We start from the raw sequence: 21,112 nt of genomic DNA, 5'->3' as shown, positions 1-21,112 counted from the left end.
AAAGCAAGAGTATCTCGCATAAACCTCAACATGAAATACCCGCAATCTATTTGATTACGTTGTTGAGGACACTACATATGAAAAAAAAATATGGATTATAAATCCTAAGTTTTATCAAGTGTCATCACTAATATAATAAAAAATGTGGTAATTAAAAATATACCGCCACTTTAATCCATGTAATGGAGTTGGCGCCCCTCCTTGAGGTTTGGATATCTCGTTGGGCCCGAAAAGCTTGTAGGACGCTAATAAAATAAAAATGAAGCAATTAGAACAATTCACATAAACTAAGAAAAATTTTGAACATTCTCACTTACGTGTCAATTAGGACCTTTTTGTTATAAACACTTGCACTATAGATATTAAGAAAACTAGGATGTATGTTTATTGTATCTATTTTGTAAACTAGCCACTGTATTAGAAACAAGTGTACAATAGGAGCACATGCTTTGTTTACCAATGGATTATCACAGCAAGTTCGTACAAAGCAAAACTCACTAATTTTATGAGTAAAAAATAGAAGAGTTCAAAATGTTGTAGAACAACGCCGTATCCGTGAGAATTTGTCGCAGGTAGCAACTTCAAATGACTCGGAACTGCAAGACCTGTCACAGTTATATCATTCTGAAAACCGGTGTCAAACAAAAATAAGTCTATAAACTGCTGCTAGCAGGGACACTTACCTAAGTATTCCTATTCCAGTGCAAGGTTTCTTTTATTTTATGAAGTTGACAACAACCGAAGCTAGCTCGTTTTGGTGATTAGTGTAGGAATGATCAGCTCCTTCTATGATATGTAATGTATGGTTTGTTAGAATCTGAGCAAACTGAAATGCATCTTCAACAGATATAACTGTGTCTGAAGAACCATGAACTGTAAGGACCCTACAATTATCATATAAACTTCTTTAAAAGACCTCCACAAATTCTGCATATAAACTTTCTCAAAAAAAAAGTTGTGAAAAGAGGCAAAAGAGACTAGACAATATTTTTCTCTCATCTGCATTCTGTATCAATCTGAAGGCATGCTCCGTGCATATTTGTATCTAAGCGATCCAGCAAACTTTCCAGAGTCACACGGTAATCAGAACTTCCTGCAATAGTAATGATTGTATAATAATAAAACAAGCGTGCTTATAGAAGTGGAGAATGCCATGTCATGCATGACTCATGTACCCAATCATCTATGGTGGCTTCCTCTAGTTTCAAGTTTCAAACCCACTTGATGCTCCCTCGCTAAGACGAGTTGAAACTTATGTCCCCGATTAAAAGATAAGTTACCTGGCCTCTTCACGTCAATGAAACCATCCTCCTTAATTCTCTCCATATAATTTTTTCCGAGGCGTTCTTCAATTCCCGCCTTCAGATCATAGCGTCCAGAGATATTGACGACAGTTTTGACGTCATTATATTTTGAAGCATAGAGAAGCACCACTCCAGCACCTACATCATGATATCGACACACTTTATAATAGTTCAATTATTATACATTCAGGCTTGAAAAACATAATGCGAGAGGAAAAAGATGGACTAATAAGTCATGTTTCACCGATTACAAATGAAAAGAAAATGGCCACCGAGTCACCCACATAGTGTAGGAGCATGGTGATTTAACCAATCTTACATATTCCGACATAAAATACCTAGTTAATAAATAAAACAGACAAGTCTAAAATGTCAATATGTTTGTGTAAACTAATTCTTGACACTACTAAAATGAAAATACTCACTAAGTTCCTTTGTATCAGGTTTTTGCTAAGTAGCTCAAAAACATAAGCTAATAAATAGTGATGTCAATTGCAGATCACCAAAAATAGCAGTTTGTTCATATTTTGCTATGCATCAGTGCCATAGTGCTGCTATAGCTGTTATTTATTTCACAATATTTTGTACTAAATAGCATACTGCGGTACAATACCGATTTGTTCATATTTCACAATGCAATAGCCCTATAGCTGGCTGCTATTTAGCAACACTGTTGCATCATCATCAATGTTTCTTATCTTTACTAGCCAACAAACCTGAAATTACTTTGACAAGGACAACTTTTATAATTTGATATAATAGAGCATATTACATAAATGATTGAAAATCAGCAACAATACCGAAAATGAAATCTTTAAATATTTATATTAAACTTCTCTTGTTGGCAGGAATACTCGGACAAGGATATCAAGCTGATATACCTTTACTATGCCCAACAATTGCAGTCACCAGACGGTTTAATCCATGGAAATGTTGAGTCGCAGCATGTAAATCATCAGCCTCTCTCCAGTAGTAACCGTACTGAAACGAGCCATCACTTTCCCTATGAATAAAAAACCGAGAACTTAATTAAGGCACAATAGCAAGAAGCAAGACAACGATCAAGAAAAGATAACATAAACTTTAGTACAACTACAAATAAATAACACTGTAAATTTGAAGAACTGCCACACAATTTATAATAACACATGCATTATCAGATATAACTTATAACAAAAGCATTATCAGAAATCATGCATCAAAAATGTGTCCACACTTTGCGTACATATCAACAAGAGCATTTCTCACTGAAGTATCATCCAATCCATACTTAACTACCAGAACATGAAATAACTTTCCCAAAACAATATTTTCCAGTTGACCACAAGCAGAGAGCAAACTCGCAAGGGTAACAGAATTAGGCAAAATCCCATACCATTTTTCATCAGTAAACAATTCCAACGCGGCTTGAGGATAACCTCTCTGAGTATACCCAACAATCATAGCAGTCCAGAAAACAAGATCATCCCTACTAAAATTTGAAACTGAAAACTCATCAAACACTGAACGAGCATCTCCAATGTCACCACATTTAACATACATATTCAAAAGAGAAGTTGCCAAAAAAGAATTAATCTCAATCCCATTCTTAATAGCATATCCATGAACCCATTTCCCCTGATGCAAACACCCCAATTTAGTGCAAGCAACAACCAAACTTCCAACAGTAAACACATTCCCATCAACAAACCCTTCCCTCATTCTATTAAACAACAGCAAACCTTCTTCAGCGCAGTCATTTTGTACATAAGCGACAATCATCGAAGTCCACGACACAACATTTCGGTCAGGTATTTCATCAAACACCTTACGCGCATAATGAAGCTTTCCACATTTAGAATAAGCATCGACCAGACTAGTGAGTACAAAGCTATCAGGAGGTTTCGCTTTGAGAATGTGACAGTGAAGCCGTATGGTGAGAACGAGGTCACGTAACTGAGAACAAGTTTTGAGGAGAATGGAAAAAACGACAAGGTCGTTGAAGAAGCCGAGAGTGAGTCTAGCGAGGTGGTAGAATGAAACGACATGGGAGTGGTCGTCGTTGAGAAAATGCCAACGGATTATGAGTTTGAAGGAGTGGAGGTCTGGAGAGGGTAAACGGTGGAAGAGTGTTCGGGCATGGGGGAGGGAGGAGAAGGAGGCGTAGAGAGAGATTAGGTTGGTGTCGAGGGGAAGGCCGTGGATAAGGAGGGAAGCGTGGAGCTTCTTGACGCTCCACCTTAGACAGCGCTTTTGGTTTTAATTTTTTTTTTAATTGAAAGACTTTAAACAGCGCTTTCTCAAAAGCGCTGACTAAGGTCTATATTTAAAAGCGCTTTCTAAAAGCGCTGTCTAAGGGGGGGTCTTAGACAGCGCTTTCTAAAAGCGCTGTCTAAGACCCCCCTTAGACAGCGCTTTCATTATTTTTTTAGAACATTTTCCGTGTTTTATTTTTATTTTAACCTTAGACAGCGCTTTCTTTTAAAAGCGTTGTCTAAGATGCGCTGTTAAAAAACCTTTTTGGCGTAGTGACTCATAATTTGGATCATCCTGAACAAATGCATATGTTTGTAAATGGTCTCAGAATGAAGACCAAACAACTTCTTGATACAGGTGTCGGTGGCTCATCCAATTTTACAATAACCACTGGTATCAAGAATATCATAGAAGTCATTGCTTCAAACGAACATTTGGAGTTATATAACCGGAGTGTGAGTAAACTAGAGGGTGTGATTGATTTGAAACTTGCCAATCAGGTTGTGAAGATGGAAGACCAAGTTGCTGCTGAAGTTGAGAGAAGACTTAAGGCTATGAATATGGGTACTCAACATGTAGCCCAAGTTCAACCCGTTCAAGATGTTAGTTGCAAGATTTGTGGGGGACCCCATTTTGCCATACAATGTGTGGCAATAGCGCAACAAATTGATGAGATAAAATTTCTGAAGCAGAACAACCCTTATTCTAACACTTATAATCCAGGCTGGAAGAATCATCAAAGTTTATCCTGGAAAGATCAACAAGGGAATGTTCAAAAGCAGGGTCTCATTCAATATCAGAACCAACCATAATAATATCAACAATAACAACAATATCCTCCACAACAACAACAATATCAGCAACAAGCACCCAAAAAGGCCGATTGGGAACTTGCCATTGAAAAGATGGAAGCTCAAAATTCCCAAATCCAAGAAGAAACAAGAAATAATCAGAGGAACACTACTGCTTCTATCAAAAATCTTGAAGTTCAAATGGGTCAGATAGCACAACAATTCACAAATCAAGCTCAGGACACCCTTCCGAGTGCAACAGAACAAAATTCGAGACATCATAAGAATGTTAATATTGTCACAACAAGAAGTCAGAAAGTTGCTAAAGATGAAGAATAGAAAGCAACAAAGAATGACCATGTCATAGAGGTAGATCTGGAAGTGAGGGAAAAATAAGAAAGAAGAAGAAGAAGAAGAAGTTATACCATCAATAAAGCCAACTGAATAGAAAAAAAAAGGCTAAACCAGTGATTAAGATACCTTACTCTTAAAGAGTGACAAAGAAGGATCCAAAAGAGAAATAATTTGAGAAGTTAATCACAATGTTCAAAAAGTTTGAGGTCAATATGCCTTTCTTTGAAGCACTTGAGCAAATGCCCATGTACCAAAAATTTATAAAAGAGGTAATATCTAGAAAGAGACTAATAGGAGATGGGTCGGTAACCGTTAATAAAAATTGTAGTGTTATATCACCGAGTAGAAGAATACCAATCAAGCAGAAGGATTCTGGATCTGTCATAGTCCCATGCACTATAAAAGACAGAACTTTCAAGAAGGTACTTATTGATTCAGGAGCTAGTGTGAGTCTGATGCCATTGTCAATCTATCAAAGGCTTGGTATTGGAAAAGTTAGTGATACATGGACAAATCTGAAATTTGCAGATCACTCCTGTAAGACCCCAATTTTGACCCTAAGATCCCTCATGCTATCTCATCATATGCATTGGCTTTGGGATCACACCTTGTCATCCTCTTTACCCCTCATTCATTGGGTTTTCATTGGGAGAGATCACCAAGCACATTTGATTGTATCATACTTTTTTTTTCATTATTTACTAACCAAAATACCAAAAAATATGTCAATGTATAGTTTGTTGCTTTTGTAGGTAGTGTGTGTGCTCACCTATGCTTCATCAAGCTCATATCTAGGGTTTAAGACCCTCAATGCAAGGAGACTAATCAAGATATGGTTAAAATTGGCTTTAGGAATCATATATGGATCCCCATGGTCTTCACATATCATTTTGATCAAGAATTCATCAAGAGTTTGAAGTTTGTTTTCCTTGGAAACCCTAATCCATTTGGGTATCTTGTATGACTTCTTCAACAAGTTTCTTTAACATTTGATGAAATATTTCAAGATATACTTCATATTACATCATATTATACATATATTATCCTCCATGAGTCCCAAAAATCAATAGAATGTCAAGCTAGCAAGATGGTTCATGGTGGTTGACCATAGAAAGTCAACTAGTCAAAACTGGGGTTCCCTAGACCTTATATCCTACAATGTGTGTCATATGAAACTGATTCCAAGAGAAACGTTACTCATAATTACATTCCAAACAAATTTCATGTTGAGCTCTAGAGCTAGTTTTGTTTGGAAAGTCATTTTTTATGATGAAAGATTATAGGTCATTTTGTCTGAACCCTAGTTAGGAGGTTAACTTCCCAAGACCATAACTTGCTCATTTTTTATGAGATTAAATCCATTAAAATTCCATGATAAAATTAAAGATGTCTACTTAAATTTTTATGTTTGGAGGAATTACAAATTCAACTTGAAAATTCATGTGCCAAGCAGAAACATTATAGGTGATTTTGGGCCATTACCATTGAACAAGTGATTTTCCTCAACTTCTAAAATTCATAACTACTTCATTCCAAATCCAAATGAGGACAAATTTATGACCAAATTTAATAGGTTTGAAAGATAAACAACTTTGGTGAAGGAACTGTTTCCATTTGAAGTCCATAGAAAAAGTTATTCAAGGTGGAAGAAGTGAACATTTGACTTGGTACTTCGAAATTTTTCATTTATGTTTGATTTTCCAAACTTCCACCTCAAAATTCATCATGATCCAAGATTAAAATGGAAAAGTATTTAACAATAAAGTTGTTCCCCTTGATCTCACCTTTCCAAAAAGTCCAAAATCATCTCATTTGAGTCAATATTGAAGGACTTTCACATGGGTGGAATGCATGGTACCATTTGGAAGATTCTCATGATCAAATTCATTTCAACATTGCATTGCTTTCAGCATGACCTATGCACGATTTTGGACCTTTTCCAATCATTCTTTGGGATTTGTACACTCCCATGCTAGCTCATGAAGGAAAAATACTATTTTTGGATTTTCAAATGGAAATGTATGAAAAGCATATGGATTGGCTATAAATACAAGTGCAATGAGCTCAGAACTTAATCAACACCTTGACCAAGCTTTGCCAGAAGAATCCAAACCCTCCGTTCCATAGAATTCTTGAAGATTTCAATTGAAATCGAGTTTTAATTTCACCTTCTATTTTGAAATTCAAACTCTAAGAATTCATTTCCCTTTCATCTCAATTGATCACTGCAAGAAAGAGGAAGAGGAATTCAGCAAATCCAGGTCAAGATCAAGTGAATTTGAAGCAACTCGAAGGTGAAAATTCAGAAGCTTCATCTCTTCGATTCTCTCTTAATTCTTCACCATTCTTTATGATTTTTGGTTGGCTGAAGTCCTACCAATGTAGGCAACAAGATTGAGTTGCTTTGAGGAAATCGAAGCAACTCAGATCATGAACCTCAATTTTCAAATCCATGTATCTTTCAATATACTTGGAATTGGAAGAAATGGAGGTCGGATTCGTGCTCCTGGGCATTTTTTCTTCAAATTAGTGTATTCATTTTCTATTTTTCATGAAGTTTTGGTTGGACCAGTCCGGTGGCCCTCACCGGAGAAGATGACCGGAGCTAAGGCTCCGGTGATGTGTTGGCTTGACCTGAGCCCTCTGATCCTTGTCCAACATTTTAATCTGAGCCATTCTTCCTGATTATCACGCGTGTATACGCGTTGACTACAGAACATGATGGAAGCACGCACTTAGCCATCAGATCTGCCACCTCAATTAATAAGGGAGATCTGATGGCCCTTGTTTTTTTTGTATTTTCTGATTTTTCATTTAATTGCTTTATTTTGTTTAATTAATAACAATTTCATTTTTAATCCGAAAAATATGGGACTTTTACCAAAAAAAAAAATATTTTCCTCTTTCATCTTCTAAATTAAAATTATTTTTTGGATTAACTTTGATATTTTTCATGAATTAAACGTTTTTGTGCATATTTTTAATTGTTTAAAAATACTTCTGACTTTTCAAAAATCATCAAAATTTTTGTCTAAGGTCCTTTGACCTTGCTTGACCTAGGATAAATCTCTTGGCCATTTATTTGGTGTTTTGAAGAGATTTTAGGTTTTGACCAAATTAATTTGAATTTAAATGCATTTTTAATTGATTAATTGTGTAAAAATTATATTGAGCCACTTTTTTGGTCTTGTGATGTTTGACTATTTGTTTGGGCCTTGATCAAGGTTGATTTGAGTTTTGTTGGATTAAAATCATTGGATTTAGAGGGGATTGATGAAATGGACATTTCATCTCCCAAAATAAATGAATGATTTTAATTTGATGAAATTCCTCCCATGACTAATTTGTGTTTCTCTCATCTCCACTCCCTCTTCATCTTCATTCGCATTCCCTCCCATCCCTTTCATTGACCAATGAAATCTCAATATCCTAAGGCTAATTGGTTCATCAATGACTTTGTGTCAGATGAATCAGTACAAGTATGGATGAGACATGTTCATCCCTTTTGATCTTTTCTTTTAGTGTATGGTATATTTTAGGAGTCTGGTTCATTATATCAAATCTCTAACATGCATTAACACATAAATTTTTATTGTCCGACCTCAGATAGTTGTGACTTCTACATAAGTCAAATTACGATTGCTTAATATAGAGCTAAATTTGACCCTAAAGGCATAGCATTCTAGTAAGTGAGATTGTAAGTCTCCCATTTTTCACGGTATTGTGTGGAAACTTGGCATTTTTTCCTTCCTTTGGAAAATGTCTTGGTTCAAGGATCCATGCTTGTGAATAGATGGTTGAGTATTCTCCAAAGAATGACTTAATCAATTGAAAAGCAAAATATTACTACCATATAATTAACCTTGACTAACATTTAACTAACTCTTATTAACTTTACTTTACTTTCAAGTCATTTACTTTATGCAATTTAATTCTAAGTCATTTACCATTCATTGTCATTTACATATCATTTAACTTATTTATGTTTATGCCATTTTCACTTTGCTTATTTGAGCCATATATTATGATTGTACATATTTGTTTGTGTACTTTATTTGTGTTTGTGGTCTTAGGACCTTAAAATACTTAATAAACAACAAAATCCCTAAAAAATTGTGTGGGTTGTTGGGTTTGATCTGAATTTTTGGACTTAGGATTAGGCAACATTCCATATATAAAAGGACTTGGCCAATGCCAACATTTCTGAGACCAAGTATTATGATTTGAGCTTTCATCTGATGCAAGTATTGGGATCCACTTGAATTCATCTGCTACATGGTCTTGATACAGCTGTTATTTTGATCTTGTGTCTAACGCTTTATTATGAGTTAATCAAGGAGTATTTCATCTGATACATGAGAAGACAAAGAAGATTGCTAGCTATGGGATTTGCTTGCTTTGATGTGGCTACCTTTATTTGATGCCTCGATCTTCATGATGTCTGATATTGCTAATTGCTTGCTGATTATTGCTTGATGCAAAGTCCAAAGGGAAAGTGGGTTTTCTATATGACATTCTTGTCTGTTGGATTGCATCCCATTGGTCAGATCTTTTCAACTATTAACTTTTAATTTTATGCTTAGGATTAGTCTCTTCATCTCCTCCCACTTCTTAAATTTCAAATCCCTCCCCCCTTTCAAAAACCTTCTTTGTTTGTGATTTCAAACTTGGACCTTATTTCAAATTAAAAACCTTGGCCTTATGCCATTGTATTTTTAAACTCCTTTCTTAAATCAAACTTGTAAATAAATCTAATCATATTGACTTAAAATTTCAAAAGACAAAAAGAACTAACACCCATTCAAACTTGTGGGCCCTTTTTGCCTCTTTTAACTAAATTTTTTGATTAAAAGCAACTCACTCATTTTGAAATTGTTACCACGAACTACGAGGTTTTGATCCCTCATTTTTATGTTCGTACGTAGGCACAAGACCGAAGGTCTTGTCAAACACAAAAATATAATAAATGAATTCTTTTCTCATCCTCACACTCTATTTTTATCAAACATCTTTTATACCAAAAACACATACACAAATAAAAAAAGGGCTCCCTAGGAGTACCTAGGACACTTTGGGTGCTAACACCTTCCCTCTGTGTAACCAACCCCCTTACCTGTAATCTCTGGCATTTTATTAGTTTTGATTTGAAAAATTCTTATCTTTGGGTTTTGTTCGTACTTTTCCCTTTTCCTTTGGAAACAATAAAAGAGCGGTGGTGACTCTGGTTTTATTGACGATAAGCTTATTCATAGCTTGATGGTCATGAATTTACTGCTACAACTCCATAAAGAATGCATATGGGATAGCGGAAGACGTACTGATGACAATAGAGGAATTTAACTTTCCTGTTGATTTTGTGATCATGGACATACCTGAAGATGAAGAGACACCTATCATCCTGGGTCGACCATTCATGCAGACAAGTCGATGCAAGTTCGACATAGAATATGGTACACTGACTTTAAAAGTTTATGATGATGAAATAACCTTGAATGTGCTTGAAAATAGGAAGCTAGAGGTAGAAAAAGAAAATAACTATCAAGTAGGCATGATCAAGACAAATGTGAAAGGCCAAAGTAACATTCCAACATCAGAAAAACTCTCAAGAAGTCCATCTCAATTGGTATCACCTCCATTAGCAACCCTGAGAAGAAAAACTCATATTTCCATTCCAAAAGCCATGAGAAATAAGAGAAAGCAATATTGAGGTAAGGATATGGAAGTTGGAAGTGACTTGTGGCACAAAGTAGCCCATGTCTCTGAAAAAGATGGTTTCTTGGTTTTTTAAAATACAAGCAACAAGGTGTGGAAGCTGAAGTACCCCCCATAACAGAGGGAAGGAGGCGTTAAGCTAATGATGATAAACGAGCATTGCTTGGGAGGCAACCCAAGGAAAGTATTCGTAATTTTTATATTATAGTTTCAATTTTATATTAATTTCTGAGTTTTGTTTACTTTAAGTTGGTTTATTTTCGGTTGTTTACTTTCATCTAGTAATGTGATAATTGTAGCTTTGATGGTTGTGCGAAAAGTACCCAAACATAAGGCATGTGTGTCCTTTATGCATGTTAACTCGCCAAAATATTTTTTTATATACCTCTAGATGATCTGATTGGTTTAATTGAGTTGGACTGAAAATTGAGCAGATTTACCATAATTGATTGAGAAGCTACATCGAGCAAGAGGTACTGTGAAGGTTGTCAGCTCTACCCAACATGGTGAGAGTAGAAAAAGCTAAACACAATGTACATCATAAGAGAGTATGCATGTATGTCTTTATCATTCAGAACTTATGTTTGTTCTTTTCTAATTTCGGTTGCATGATTACACACACTAAGGCACGTTTTTTTTCCACCCCTGAGCCTTTCTAACCATCCTTTTTATTATTATTATCCATTGTTAACCCATTTGAGTCGTTACCCATTTGTTTATTTTTAAAAAACCACATAATATTAACCCATGTCCCAAACACTCCCTACCATGTTCAGAGTATTTATGTGAGTTATCAGATCCATGTTCATTCTAAGTTTGGGGTTGTTGTTAGGATAGTAACCTTTAAATTTGGGGTAGCTGTGCAACATTAGTACACATGAGGGCACATGATGATTGAAAAAAAATATAAGAGAAGAAAAAGAAAAGATGAAAAATTGAAAAATCAATTTGAAATGAATAATAGAAAAATAATCATCACGACATTTGAAAGAAGGAGAAGTCAGCGGATATTGAAAATAAAAACAAATCCAAAAGTTGAATCCTCAATAGCAGTTAATCCATCAGAATGAGCATAATGAAGATAACGATTGAATTGACTCTGAATCTTAGTCTACTTTTCCAAAACTATCCCACCTTAACCCTAGCCTTGTTACAACTATAAAGACCTCAAAGAGTGTGTGTGTCGTGCATCTTGATATCAAAAGAAAATTTATTCAAGCCTATGGTATGGTATTGCATACTATGAATTTTGAGTGTAAAACACATTAACACCCGAGAGATTTGGTGAGAGTGTGAATTGAGCTGACAGGTGAAGCAGTACTTTTAAGTGAAGGTGTGGTCAATCAATCGACCTCGATAATCCAGTAAAATCCAAAGGTATCAACAAATGAGGGTCATGGAAGATCTTAAAGGTATGATGGTACGTGAAAAGTTTTTTATTTTATTTTGGAATGACATCAGTCTTTGTACTTAAAGTTGCTTGGGGACAAGCAACAAGCTAATTTTGGGGTTGTGATCAGTCACCATTTGTGCTATAGTTATTATCATTTTAATAGGTGAAAGTAGGCGATTCATTTGCATTTTTCATATAGATTAACTGGTTTTTACACCTTCTTTTATCGTTAATGTCATTTAATATGTTCAATGTTTTTCATCAATTTGTTTCCATTTTCCGCATTTTATGCTTGGGTTGTGTGTTTTTACTATTTTCAGGTTCAAACAGATATTCAAGTATGATCATATGCAGAAACCAAGGAGAATCGCGAAGAATTGGAGAAGTTTTTCCACACTCCAGTAGGCTTCCTACGGCCACCCGTAGCACAAAAACTTGATCGGTAAATTAGCAAGGGTACTAATCTGCCAATGTAGTAATAAAAAGCGGGAATCCCCAATATCGATCTCAAGGACTACTTGACGATACATAATTCAAGATTAATTTCAACTAAACAAAAGCTTGGGGATTTTGGGATAGTTTGGTGAAATTATGTAAGCAATTGCAAATAAAATTAATAAAGTACGTGAACGGTTAAAATAGAAATGAGTAGTATGCTAGGGAAAGTGTGTGATTTAGGGTGTTTACTCCTAAGTCCTTAGTAAGAAAACCTTTAATCATTCATCCTAATGTCTATGTCCATAGAGAATTACAGATGAAATTAAGCATTCAATTATCAAGAATATTTCGGATTGTATAGGGTATCCCTAGTCCTAGATAATATCTAATATAGAATAATCTCAAGTAAGACATTAACAATGACGGTCCAGCCTAATCGTTAACTGTAAGTCAAACTCGTTTGTCGGACAGAGCAAGCATTAAGAACAATAAGAGAATAAATTAATTATGGAAAACAACATTATTATTGCAAATATAGAATCATAGTTATTCCAGATTCAAATCAGGAACATCCCATAACATTGGTGGGTTTAGCTACTCATAATATTCAATGAACATAAAATACAAAGTTTAGACATTACGGGTACTAAGATGAAATTGAATCTTCAATCGCTTCCGTTCATGAAAATACGCGTTTCACCAAAGCTTTTGTGTTCTCTAATCTTTCTCTATGTAATTTTTGTCGTCCAAGAAGAAGTTTTCTAAAATGTGACAATAATATCCTTTAAATAGAGAAATACTCCTTTTTCAGATTCCCCCTAGTAAATCGAATGTTTCTGGACAATAAGATCAGGTCTGAAAATAGCTCAATTCACAATAATTTCCAAATCTTGCCTAAAAAGGAAAGTTTCCGAAAATCACACGCCTGCCTGCTACGGCCGTAGAAGGTGCTACGGGTGGCATGATAATAAGTAAGCATCAGGTTATCACATGCACATCACCCATCGATAACACAATTCCATATAATCAACACAACAATTATCCAGACATAATAGCAAAATCCCAACTATCCATACAGAACAACAACACAACAACTATCCAAACAGTATAACAACATAACACCCACCTAACATAACAACAACATAACAACCATCTGACATAATAACAACATAATCAAACATATAAACAATAACAAATGCAACCAATGTATAATGCAATGAGACTCGCCAACTCCACTCAATGCATGTGGTAGCAATACATGAACATTCAGGCTCACCGCTTAGATCCTCACCTCCTAGGATCAAAGCCACATATTCATTACCATCACCTCCGATAACGACTCACTGATTCTATTACCTCCGAAATCAGCTATCAACCCAATCCACAAAATGGGATTTGAGGCTCACTAACAACTGACCATTTGTCCAAAAATATGAATGCATGCAACATTTTATACATGCAACAACAATGTCATGCACAATGACCCACCACCATAGTCAATGTACACCGCTGATACTGGCCATCATGCATCAAACATATGTTATACAACTCAAAACATCAACATACAACATAACAGCAACAACAATGCATTTAAGGTATTGTCACACCACCACATAAACATTATAATGCATTTAAACACCATAACAGAGAAAATTATTCATTTTCATATACTGAAACCAATATTAAATGAAAGTACACGCTCTCAGTTTTCTGACGCTTCGAACAACACTCGAATTGGACACTCGGAACAAACATTATGAATTTTTAAAGTTTTTAAGAAAATTCTCCCAATGTAACCGGTTACCTTAAAAGCAGTAACCGGTTACACTACATCCTGTATCGAAACCACACTGCCAACACACACACGGTAACCAGTTACCCAAAAACTGGTAGCCGGTTTACACACTCCAATTTTTGCCCAGAAACATATTTTTAAGAAGTGTAATGGTTACTCCATTTCTGATAACCGATTACATTGTTGCAGAAGCACTTTTCTACAACTTTTTCAAAATGAAAATCACTTAAAATTCATCCTAAAACCCCAGTTTTCTTTCAAATCATTTATACCGTATTTTAACACGAAAAAACATTTTTCCAAAGTTCAAAACCTCAACTTATTTACACCGAAAACATTCATAACTCAGTTCTGACTCTGACTCGAAACAACATCAATCACACAACATTGAAACCATATAATTCAACCAAATTTTATGATTCCAACAACAACAATTACAATAATTCATCATTCTAATATCAGTCACATCATTATCATACCACACACTCACAGGATTCAATAAGTAATTGATCAATTCAACAAATATTAATTATCACAATGATCATGAATATATAGAAGAAAATCACAAAACCTACATAGCATAATCTACCCGCCATCATCATGTTAACCCTTAAATAATCAGAACCTCACCCTTACCTTAGAGTTGCTAGCAACTACTTCTTTGACCTTTAACAATGGTGAATTCTCCTGTTAAGCCCTAACCCCTTCTTCTCCCTTTCTTAGTTTCTTCTCTCTTTTCCCAATTGTTACATGTTCTCTCTGTTTGTCTCTCCCTATCCCCTTTTCTATTTTTATTATAATTCTTCTTATTATTACTAATCCCACTAAAATAGAATATTAACAAATAATAATATCTCTAATTATTTAATTTAAATAATAATCACCTCTTATTATTTTATTAACTTATTACTATTATCACTAATTTCCATCTTTTAAATAATAATAATAATAATAATAATAATAATAATAATAATAATAATATCCCACTCAATTAACTAATTAAATTAAAATTCAACTACTATTAACTAATTAACTAAATAAAAACTAATATAATTAATTAGTTTTACTCACCACACCATCCTTTCTAAACTTTTGCTCACACACTCCTCAATACGTAGGACCATACCAGATTATAGAGAGGATTGGTGAATTAGCTTACCCATTAGCCTTACCATCTTCTCTATAAAAAATGCATGATATTTTTCACGTATCTCAACTTCGAAAGTTCATTCTAGATTCTCTTCAGCCTATTCTTCCAGATATTATAGAAGTAGAAGCAGACCTAACTTTTGAACCTCTACCAAGTCATGTTGTACGAAGGGAAATTAAGGTATTGAGGAATAAAGAGATACCTCTGGTTAAGGTTCAGTGGGATGAATCACATCCGAGTGATGCTACCTGGGAACTGGAGTTTGAAATGTGAGGAGTTTACCCTCATCTTTTCTAGGTAATATTTAAATTCGAGGATGAATTTCATTTAAGGGGGGGGGATGTAATACCCCGTATTTCCTTAAATACTCAAATTCCTATTAATTGAGATCAATTGAGTTCCTATGTGCTCTAAAAGTTATCAGTTGGGATAAATTGAGTAAATAGTGAATTCATATTGACTTAGCTAATATTGATTGAGAGTGACCTTTTATTAGTTGGGACATTTTGGTAACACTAATAATGGGTCAATTGCTCTAGTAGAGTAATTATCTAAGTGTGGTATCACTCAAGATATTTTTCTACTACTCCTACCCACTTTGTATCCACACAATATTTCAACTCTTGTTGTCCACATGTTCCCACCTAGTGGCCTCTTACCAACCACATGTAGTAATCTATATCCTATGTATCATTTTCACATATCAGTAGAAGCACTTGCAGAGGAAATAGGAAAGTTAGAGAGTGAAAGAAGATAAGCTTGACAAGATTAGGAGCAAGAAGGACTTGGAAGAACAAGATCATCATCTTCATTTCATCACCTCATCCTCAGCAACTTCTCCTCTACCATATCTAAGGTGAGTTCTAGGTAGAACTTTAGATTTAGAAATTAGGGTTTGATAAATCATGGAATTGATAGTAAGATAAATGATATTGTGATGATTTTCTCCATGAATCATGTGAATTTCCATTGATGATGCCTCAATTTTTGTTCTTGTGTTTGTTGGATTCTTGTGATAAAAGTATATGGTTGTTGCTTGAAAATGTTGTTGATATGTTTCATGACTATTACAAGATATTGGTTGCTAGAAATGAAGCAATAGTATGCAGGTGGAAAACTATGTGGTTATGTAGAGGAAATTTTGATTTGTGCAGGAACCAATCGATTGGTTCTGGAGTCCTTTCCCAGGCCAATCGATTGAATGAAGTTTCTGCGTATGGAAAAGTGGAAAATGTTTGGGACCAATCAATTGGTCCTTAGTAACAATCGATTGTACTAACTTTCTGTTTTGAAGAAAACGAAAATTTGGAAGGACCAATCGATTGATAGGAGCTCCAATCGATTGCACAAACTTACTGACCATGAAAACTGGAAATTTTTCAGTTGCCAATCGATTGACACTCAGGATCAATCGATAGATCCTCTGAATTCTTTGAAAAACAGAAATGTGAGATAAACTAATCAATTGGGCTTCCCCAACCAATCGATTGGCTCATGCCTAAAACTTCAAATTTCATTGCTTGAATGTTTCTAAATGCATTTCATCAACTATTAATCACTTGTAATGATATACTTGTATTGAACCAATGTTGAATGTGAGAATTACATAATGAATCAAGTGAGTTACCCTAGAGATTTTTTTAGGCTATAAGTTAGACATATAACCTAGATAACAGTAGAAAGCAAAATTTATTCGTATGATACCTATGTGAAGGTCGTAAATGAATGAGTGCTATAATTGAGAGTGAGACACATTGTATGGAACATGCATTGTTATTGATTGTATATTAGTGAATAAAGTCACCAATGATTGATGAATCTAGTTGTGTCTTATGGAATTGATCACGTATTCAGAATGTTTTACCCTTGACGGTGTACATCCGTATTTGATATGCTTAGATGAGTAAACAATAGGATGTGACACCAAGGATTCGTGCCTCAATTGGGTTTGAGCCCTAACCATGGCGGACATGGGGGATAGGTGGACACCAAAGTGGGTTAGAGGCCCATACGGTGAAAGATACCCTAAGTAGGTTAGAGTCCCATACAAGTGACAGTCGCTTGGATTGAGTTTGGAACTCATAGAGGACTCGATATCCACCGTGAAAGTAGAATCATACGAGCATGCATGAATTACGATTGCCCTAGACGTAGGTCCACTCAGGGATTGATGTTTCGTGAATCTGAATAGTGACTTATTTTGAGTTGTGAGAACTCATGAGCATGTTGCGATACATTGCAATACTTTTCCCCATCACTTAAGTTTTCCTTCCCTCGTTGACTTAAGTTGGATATTGATTAGAAAACCCTGTAGAGCCGAGTGGACCCACAAGATAGGGGACCCACTGGGATTATTATCTCACCCGTGGTTGTTGATTATTTTTCAGGTAGTTCCGATCAGGCGAAGGGTAAGGATAAGATAGAGTGATGTCTTGCTTACCTGATATTTTGGATGGCTTCTCCGCTGTGTAGATATTTTTAAGGTCATTCTATAATGGTCTAGTTCCTAGTTTTTATTTTGGGCACCTTTGTGTATATTTTATGCCATGTAGTGTTTTCTTTGGGCATGTAATATGTACATTGTTGCCTCTAGGCACTTATGTGTTTCAGTATCAGTATTACACTATGTATAATATGTATTCTAGACATGTATTATATGTGGGTGTTACAATTGGTATCCGAGCAGGTCATATCCTCGACCTAGCCATGAGATATTATAAGTATTCCTTTCTGCCTCATATAAGGGTTGTCATCATTGTCCTTGATGTTATATTCATAGTATTAAGCCCGATAAACTTAATTCTATTTATATGACGTTCAGGATCATGGCTGACAGACGCAGAGGTCGTGGTAGACCCAGAACTCAGAGTTCAGATTCAGAACCGCCAAGTGGTAGTGAAGGTTTTCAATGGCCTTAGTTTGTGCAACAAATGCAGCAACAACAGAACCAATTCATGCATCAGATGATGCAACGGTTGAATGGTGGTCTTCATCCTCAAGGGGTTCCACAAGAAGTTACAGGTGGTAGTTTCCGAGTTTTCTTTCACATGAATCCTCCTGAGGTCCATGGTGGATTAAATCCTGTGGAGGCTCGTGAGTGGGTAAGCAACATAGAGAGGATTTTTCAAATATTGCATTGTAGTAAAGAGAATAAAGTTGTGTTTGCTTCTCACATGATGAGGGGTCCTGCTGTGAGGTGGTGGAAAAGTGCTTCGACTCTTATGACCAATCAAGGAGTACCTAGGGATTGGGAGCATTTTAAGACTAATTTTCTAGATAAGTATTTTCCTAGCTCTTTGAGGACTCAGAAAGAATTTGAGTTTCAGCAGCTTAGACATGGTACTATGTTAGTGGCTATGTATGTTGAAAAGTTTGAAGATATGGCAGCTTATTCTAGACAGTCCGTGTACGCACCAGATGAGAAGTGGAAGATAAATCAATTCCTTTTTGGTTTAAGAGGTGAAATTTCTCATAGTGTTTCTCAAAGAGAATTCACTACTTACGTTGAATTGCTAAGGCAATGCTATGTGGCTGAGAACAATTTGAATAAAGTTCAAGAAGAAAGGGATCAATATAGGATTGGACAGAAGGACCAGGGAAGGCCAGGTAACCAGTTTAGGCCTAGACCTCAATCTTTCAAAGGAAAACAAGTGCAAAATGTAAGACCTAACCATCCTCCGCAATGTCAAGTATGTAAGAAGTCTCATTTTGGAAGATGTGTTGGAAGTGTTATTAGGTGTTTTACTTGTCAGAGGGAGGGACAAATGGCTAGGGATTGTCCTCAGAATAAGAATCAGGTGCAAGGAAGGAACACTGGTCGAGTTTATACTTTGGATGCAAGGAAGGCTAAGAGCAACAATGCTTTGATTGCTGGTACGTGTCTCGTCAATGATCATCCCTGTTTTTTATTGTTTGATTGTGGGGAAACACACTCTTTTGTATCAATTCAGTGTATGAAGCATCTTGACTTGCCAGCAATTCCTTTGTCTCCTCCTATGGTGGTTACTACCGTCGTGGATGATGTGGTTGAGACACCGTTAATTTGTGAAAATTGTTCGCTTTCGGTGAATGATAGAATTTTCCAGATTGATCTTATTTGTTTACCACTTAATAAGGTTGATGTGGTCTTGGGGATGGATTGGCTTTCCGCCAATTATGCGTTTATTGGATGTGAAGAGAAGTTAATCATCATTCCATCTAGTGAAGCTCCAAAGGATGTATTAACTATTATCTTGGAAGGTACAGTTGGCATGGTTAATTTCTTATTTGAGAAGGAAAAGTAGGCTCTCTTGGTTCTCACCAAGGAACCTAGCGACAATCTGAATGTTACACAAATTCCTATCGTTTGTGAATTTCCAGAAGTTTTCCCTGAGGATGTCACTTCTCTTCCTCCTGAAAGGGGCGTGGAATTCTCTATTGATTTGATACCTGGGACGAATCCAATCTCCATTTCTCTGTATCGTATGGCACCACTCGAGTTGAGAGAGTTGAAGGATCAATTGGAAGAGTTGTTAACCAAGCATTTCAGCCGACCTAGTGTCTCACCATCGGGAGCTTCAGTGTTACTAGTGAAGAACAAGGATGGTTGTATGCAGTTGTATATTGATTACCGCCAGTTGAATAAAGTCACCATTAATAACAAGTACCCCCTGCCAAGGATAGACGATTTGCTAGATCAGTTGAAAGGAGCCTGTGTGTTCTCGAAGATTGATTTACGATCGGGCTATCATCAAATCAGAGTTAAGAATTCGGATGTACCAAATACCGTATTTAGAACCCGATATGGCCATTATGAGTTTCTTGTAATGCCTTTTGGTGTGACGAATGCCCTTATTGTTTTCATGGACTATATGAATCGGATATTTCAACCTTACTTGGACCATTTCATGGTGATCTTTATTGACGACATTCTCATTTATTTTCGTACTCCGTAAGAGCATGGAGAACATCTAAGGATTGTTCTATCAGTACTGCAAGAGAAGAAACTTTTGCCAAGTTAAGTAAGTGTGAATTTTGGATAGACGAAGTGAAGTTTCATGGTCATGTCATATCACAAGGAGGAGTATCAGTAGATCCATATAAAGTCGAAGCAGTTATTAATTGGGAAAGAACGAAGAATGCTTCCAAAGTCAGAAGTTTCTTAGGTTTGGCAGGTTACTATCGAAGATTTATTAAAGGGTTTTCTCAGTTAGCTTTACCAATGACTAGACTTACCCGAAAGGAGATTTCGTTTAAATGAGATTCGAAGTGTGAGGAGAGTTTCATGAGTTTGAAGGAAAAACTAACAAATGCTCCTGTTTTAATCATCCTTGATCCTAGTAAGTCATATGACGTATTTTGTTATGCCTCTAAGAAAGGATTATGAGGGGTGTTAATGTAGAGTGGCCAGGTTGTAGCATATGCCTCTCGTCAGTTGAAGACTCATGAAGCGAACTATCCAACTCATGATCTTGAATTAGCTGTTGTTGTTTTTACATTGAAGGTGTGGCGACATTACTTGTATGGAGTATGTTTTGAGATGTTTAGTGACCATAAGAGCTTGAAATACTTATTTGACCAGAAAGAGTTGAACATGATACAGAGGAGATGGATGAAGTATTTGAAAGACTTTGATTTTGAGCTTAAGTATCACCCAGGGAAAGCGGATAAGGTTGCAGACGCCTTAATTCGGAAAGAGATGCATAAAGCTGAGTTAATGATGTTAGAATACGCATTGTTGGAAAAGTTCTGAGATCTTAACCTTCAGTTTAATTGGATGCAGGATGGTGTGATAATGGGAAATTTGAATGTTACTTCTAACCTAAAGGAAGAAATCCAGCAAGGATAAATGATAAATGAGAAGTTGCAAGAGATGTCGACTCAACTAGGTTTTACTCAATCACCAGATGGAGTTGTTCTTTTTAATCAAAGGATTTGTGTCCCGAATGATGCCGAACTGAA

At 35.8% G+C, this 21,112-nt stretch overlaps 2 protein-coding genes, 1 long non-coding RNA gene and 1 pseudogene across 3 annotated transcripts; 1 reads left to right on the top strand and 3 right to left on the bottom strand.

Moving 5' to 3' along the window:
* Positions 1-362: 362 nt before the first annotated feature.
* On the bottom strand, positions 363-907 carry LOC127097981 (uncharacterized). Its single transcript, XR_007793248.1, has 2 exons — positions 684-907; positions 363-605 (listed from the first exon to the last, which is right to left on the bottom strand). It is a non-coding gene; the product is annotated as an uncharacterized LOC127097981 (long non-coding RNA).
* Positions 908-995: 88 nt separating this feature from the next.
* LOC127095877 (uncharacterized) lies at positions 996-2,458 on the bottom strand. Its single transcript, XM_051034505.1, has 4 exons — positions 2,451-2,458; positions 2,186-2,307; positions 1,281-1,442; positions 996-1,093 (listed from the first exon to the last, which is right to left on the bottom strand). The coding sequence occupies exons 1-4, from the start codon at positions 2,456-2,458 to the stop codon at positions 996-998; spliced, it is 390 nt and encodes a 129-aa protein (XP_050890462.1).
* Positions 2,459-2,471: 13 nt separating this feature from the next.
* LOC127095876 (pentatricopeptide repeat-containing protein At2g03380, mitochondrial-like) lies at positions 2,472-3,820 on the bottom strand (annotated as a pseudogene).
* A 14,282-nt stretch (positions 3,821-18,102) lies between these two features.
* LOC127095875 (uncharacterized) lies at positions 18,103-20,903 on the top strand. The gene is made up of 4 exons (XM_051034504.1): positions 18,103-19,045; positions 19,148-19,411; positions 19,532-19,938; positions 20,655-20,903. Exons 1-4 carry the CDS (start codon positions 18,103-18,105, stop codon positions 20,901-20,903), a joined length of 1,863 nt encoding a protein of 620 aa, XP_050890461.1.
* Positions 20,904-21,112: the final 209 nt, after the last annotated feature.

The sequence above is a fragment of the Lathyrus oleraceus genome, chromosome 6 (genome assembly GCF_024323335.1).
Source record: "Lathyrus oleraceus cultivar Zhongwan6 chromosome 6, CAAS_Psat_ZW6_1.0, whole genome shotgun sequence".
In the NCBI taxonomy this organism is placed as follows: Eukaryota; Viridiplantae; Streptophyta; class Magnoliopsida; order Fabales; family Fabaceae; genus Lathyrus; species Lathyrus oleraceus.
The sequence above is the reverse complement of the archived record's forward strand: the minus strand, read 5'-3'. Positions and strand labels throughout refer to the sequence as shown.

Excerpts from the sequence above, each read along its gene's own strand:
- LOC127095877 (XM_051034505.1), bottom strand. Across the intron at positions 1,443-2,185 it reads AATTGTTGGGCATAGTAAAG|GTGCTGGAGTGGTGCTTCTC; the intron begins GTATATCAGCTT and ends ATCATGATGTAG. Across the intron at positions 1,094-1,280 it reads CATTGACGTGAAGAGGCCAG|GAAGTTCTGATTACCGTGTG; the intron begins GTAACTTATCTT and ends TTACTATTGCAG.
- LOC127095875 (XM_051034504.1), top strand. The coding sequence starts at position 18,103 with ATGCAGCAACAACAGAACCAATTCATGCATCAGATGATGCAACGGTTG. Across the intron at positions 19,412-19,531 it reads ATTAACTATTATCTTGGAAG|AAGTTTTCCCTGAGGATGTC; the intron begins GTACAGTTGGCA and ends GTGAATTTCCAG. Across the intron at positions 19,939-20,654 it reads ATTCGGATGTACCAAATACC|GTGTGGCGACATTACTTGTA; the intron begins GTATTTAGAACC and ends TTTACATTGAAG.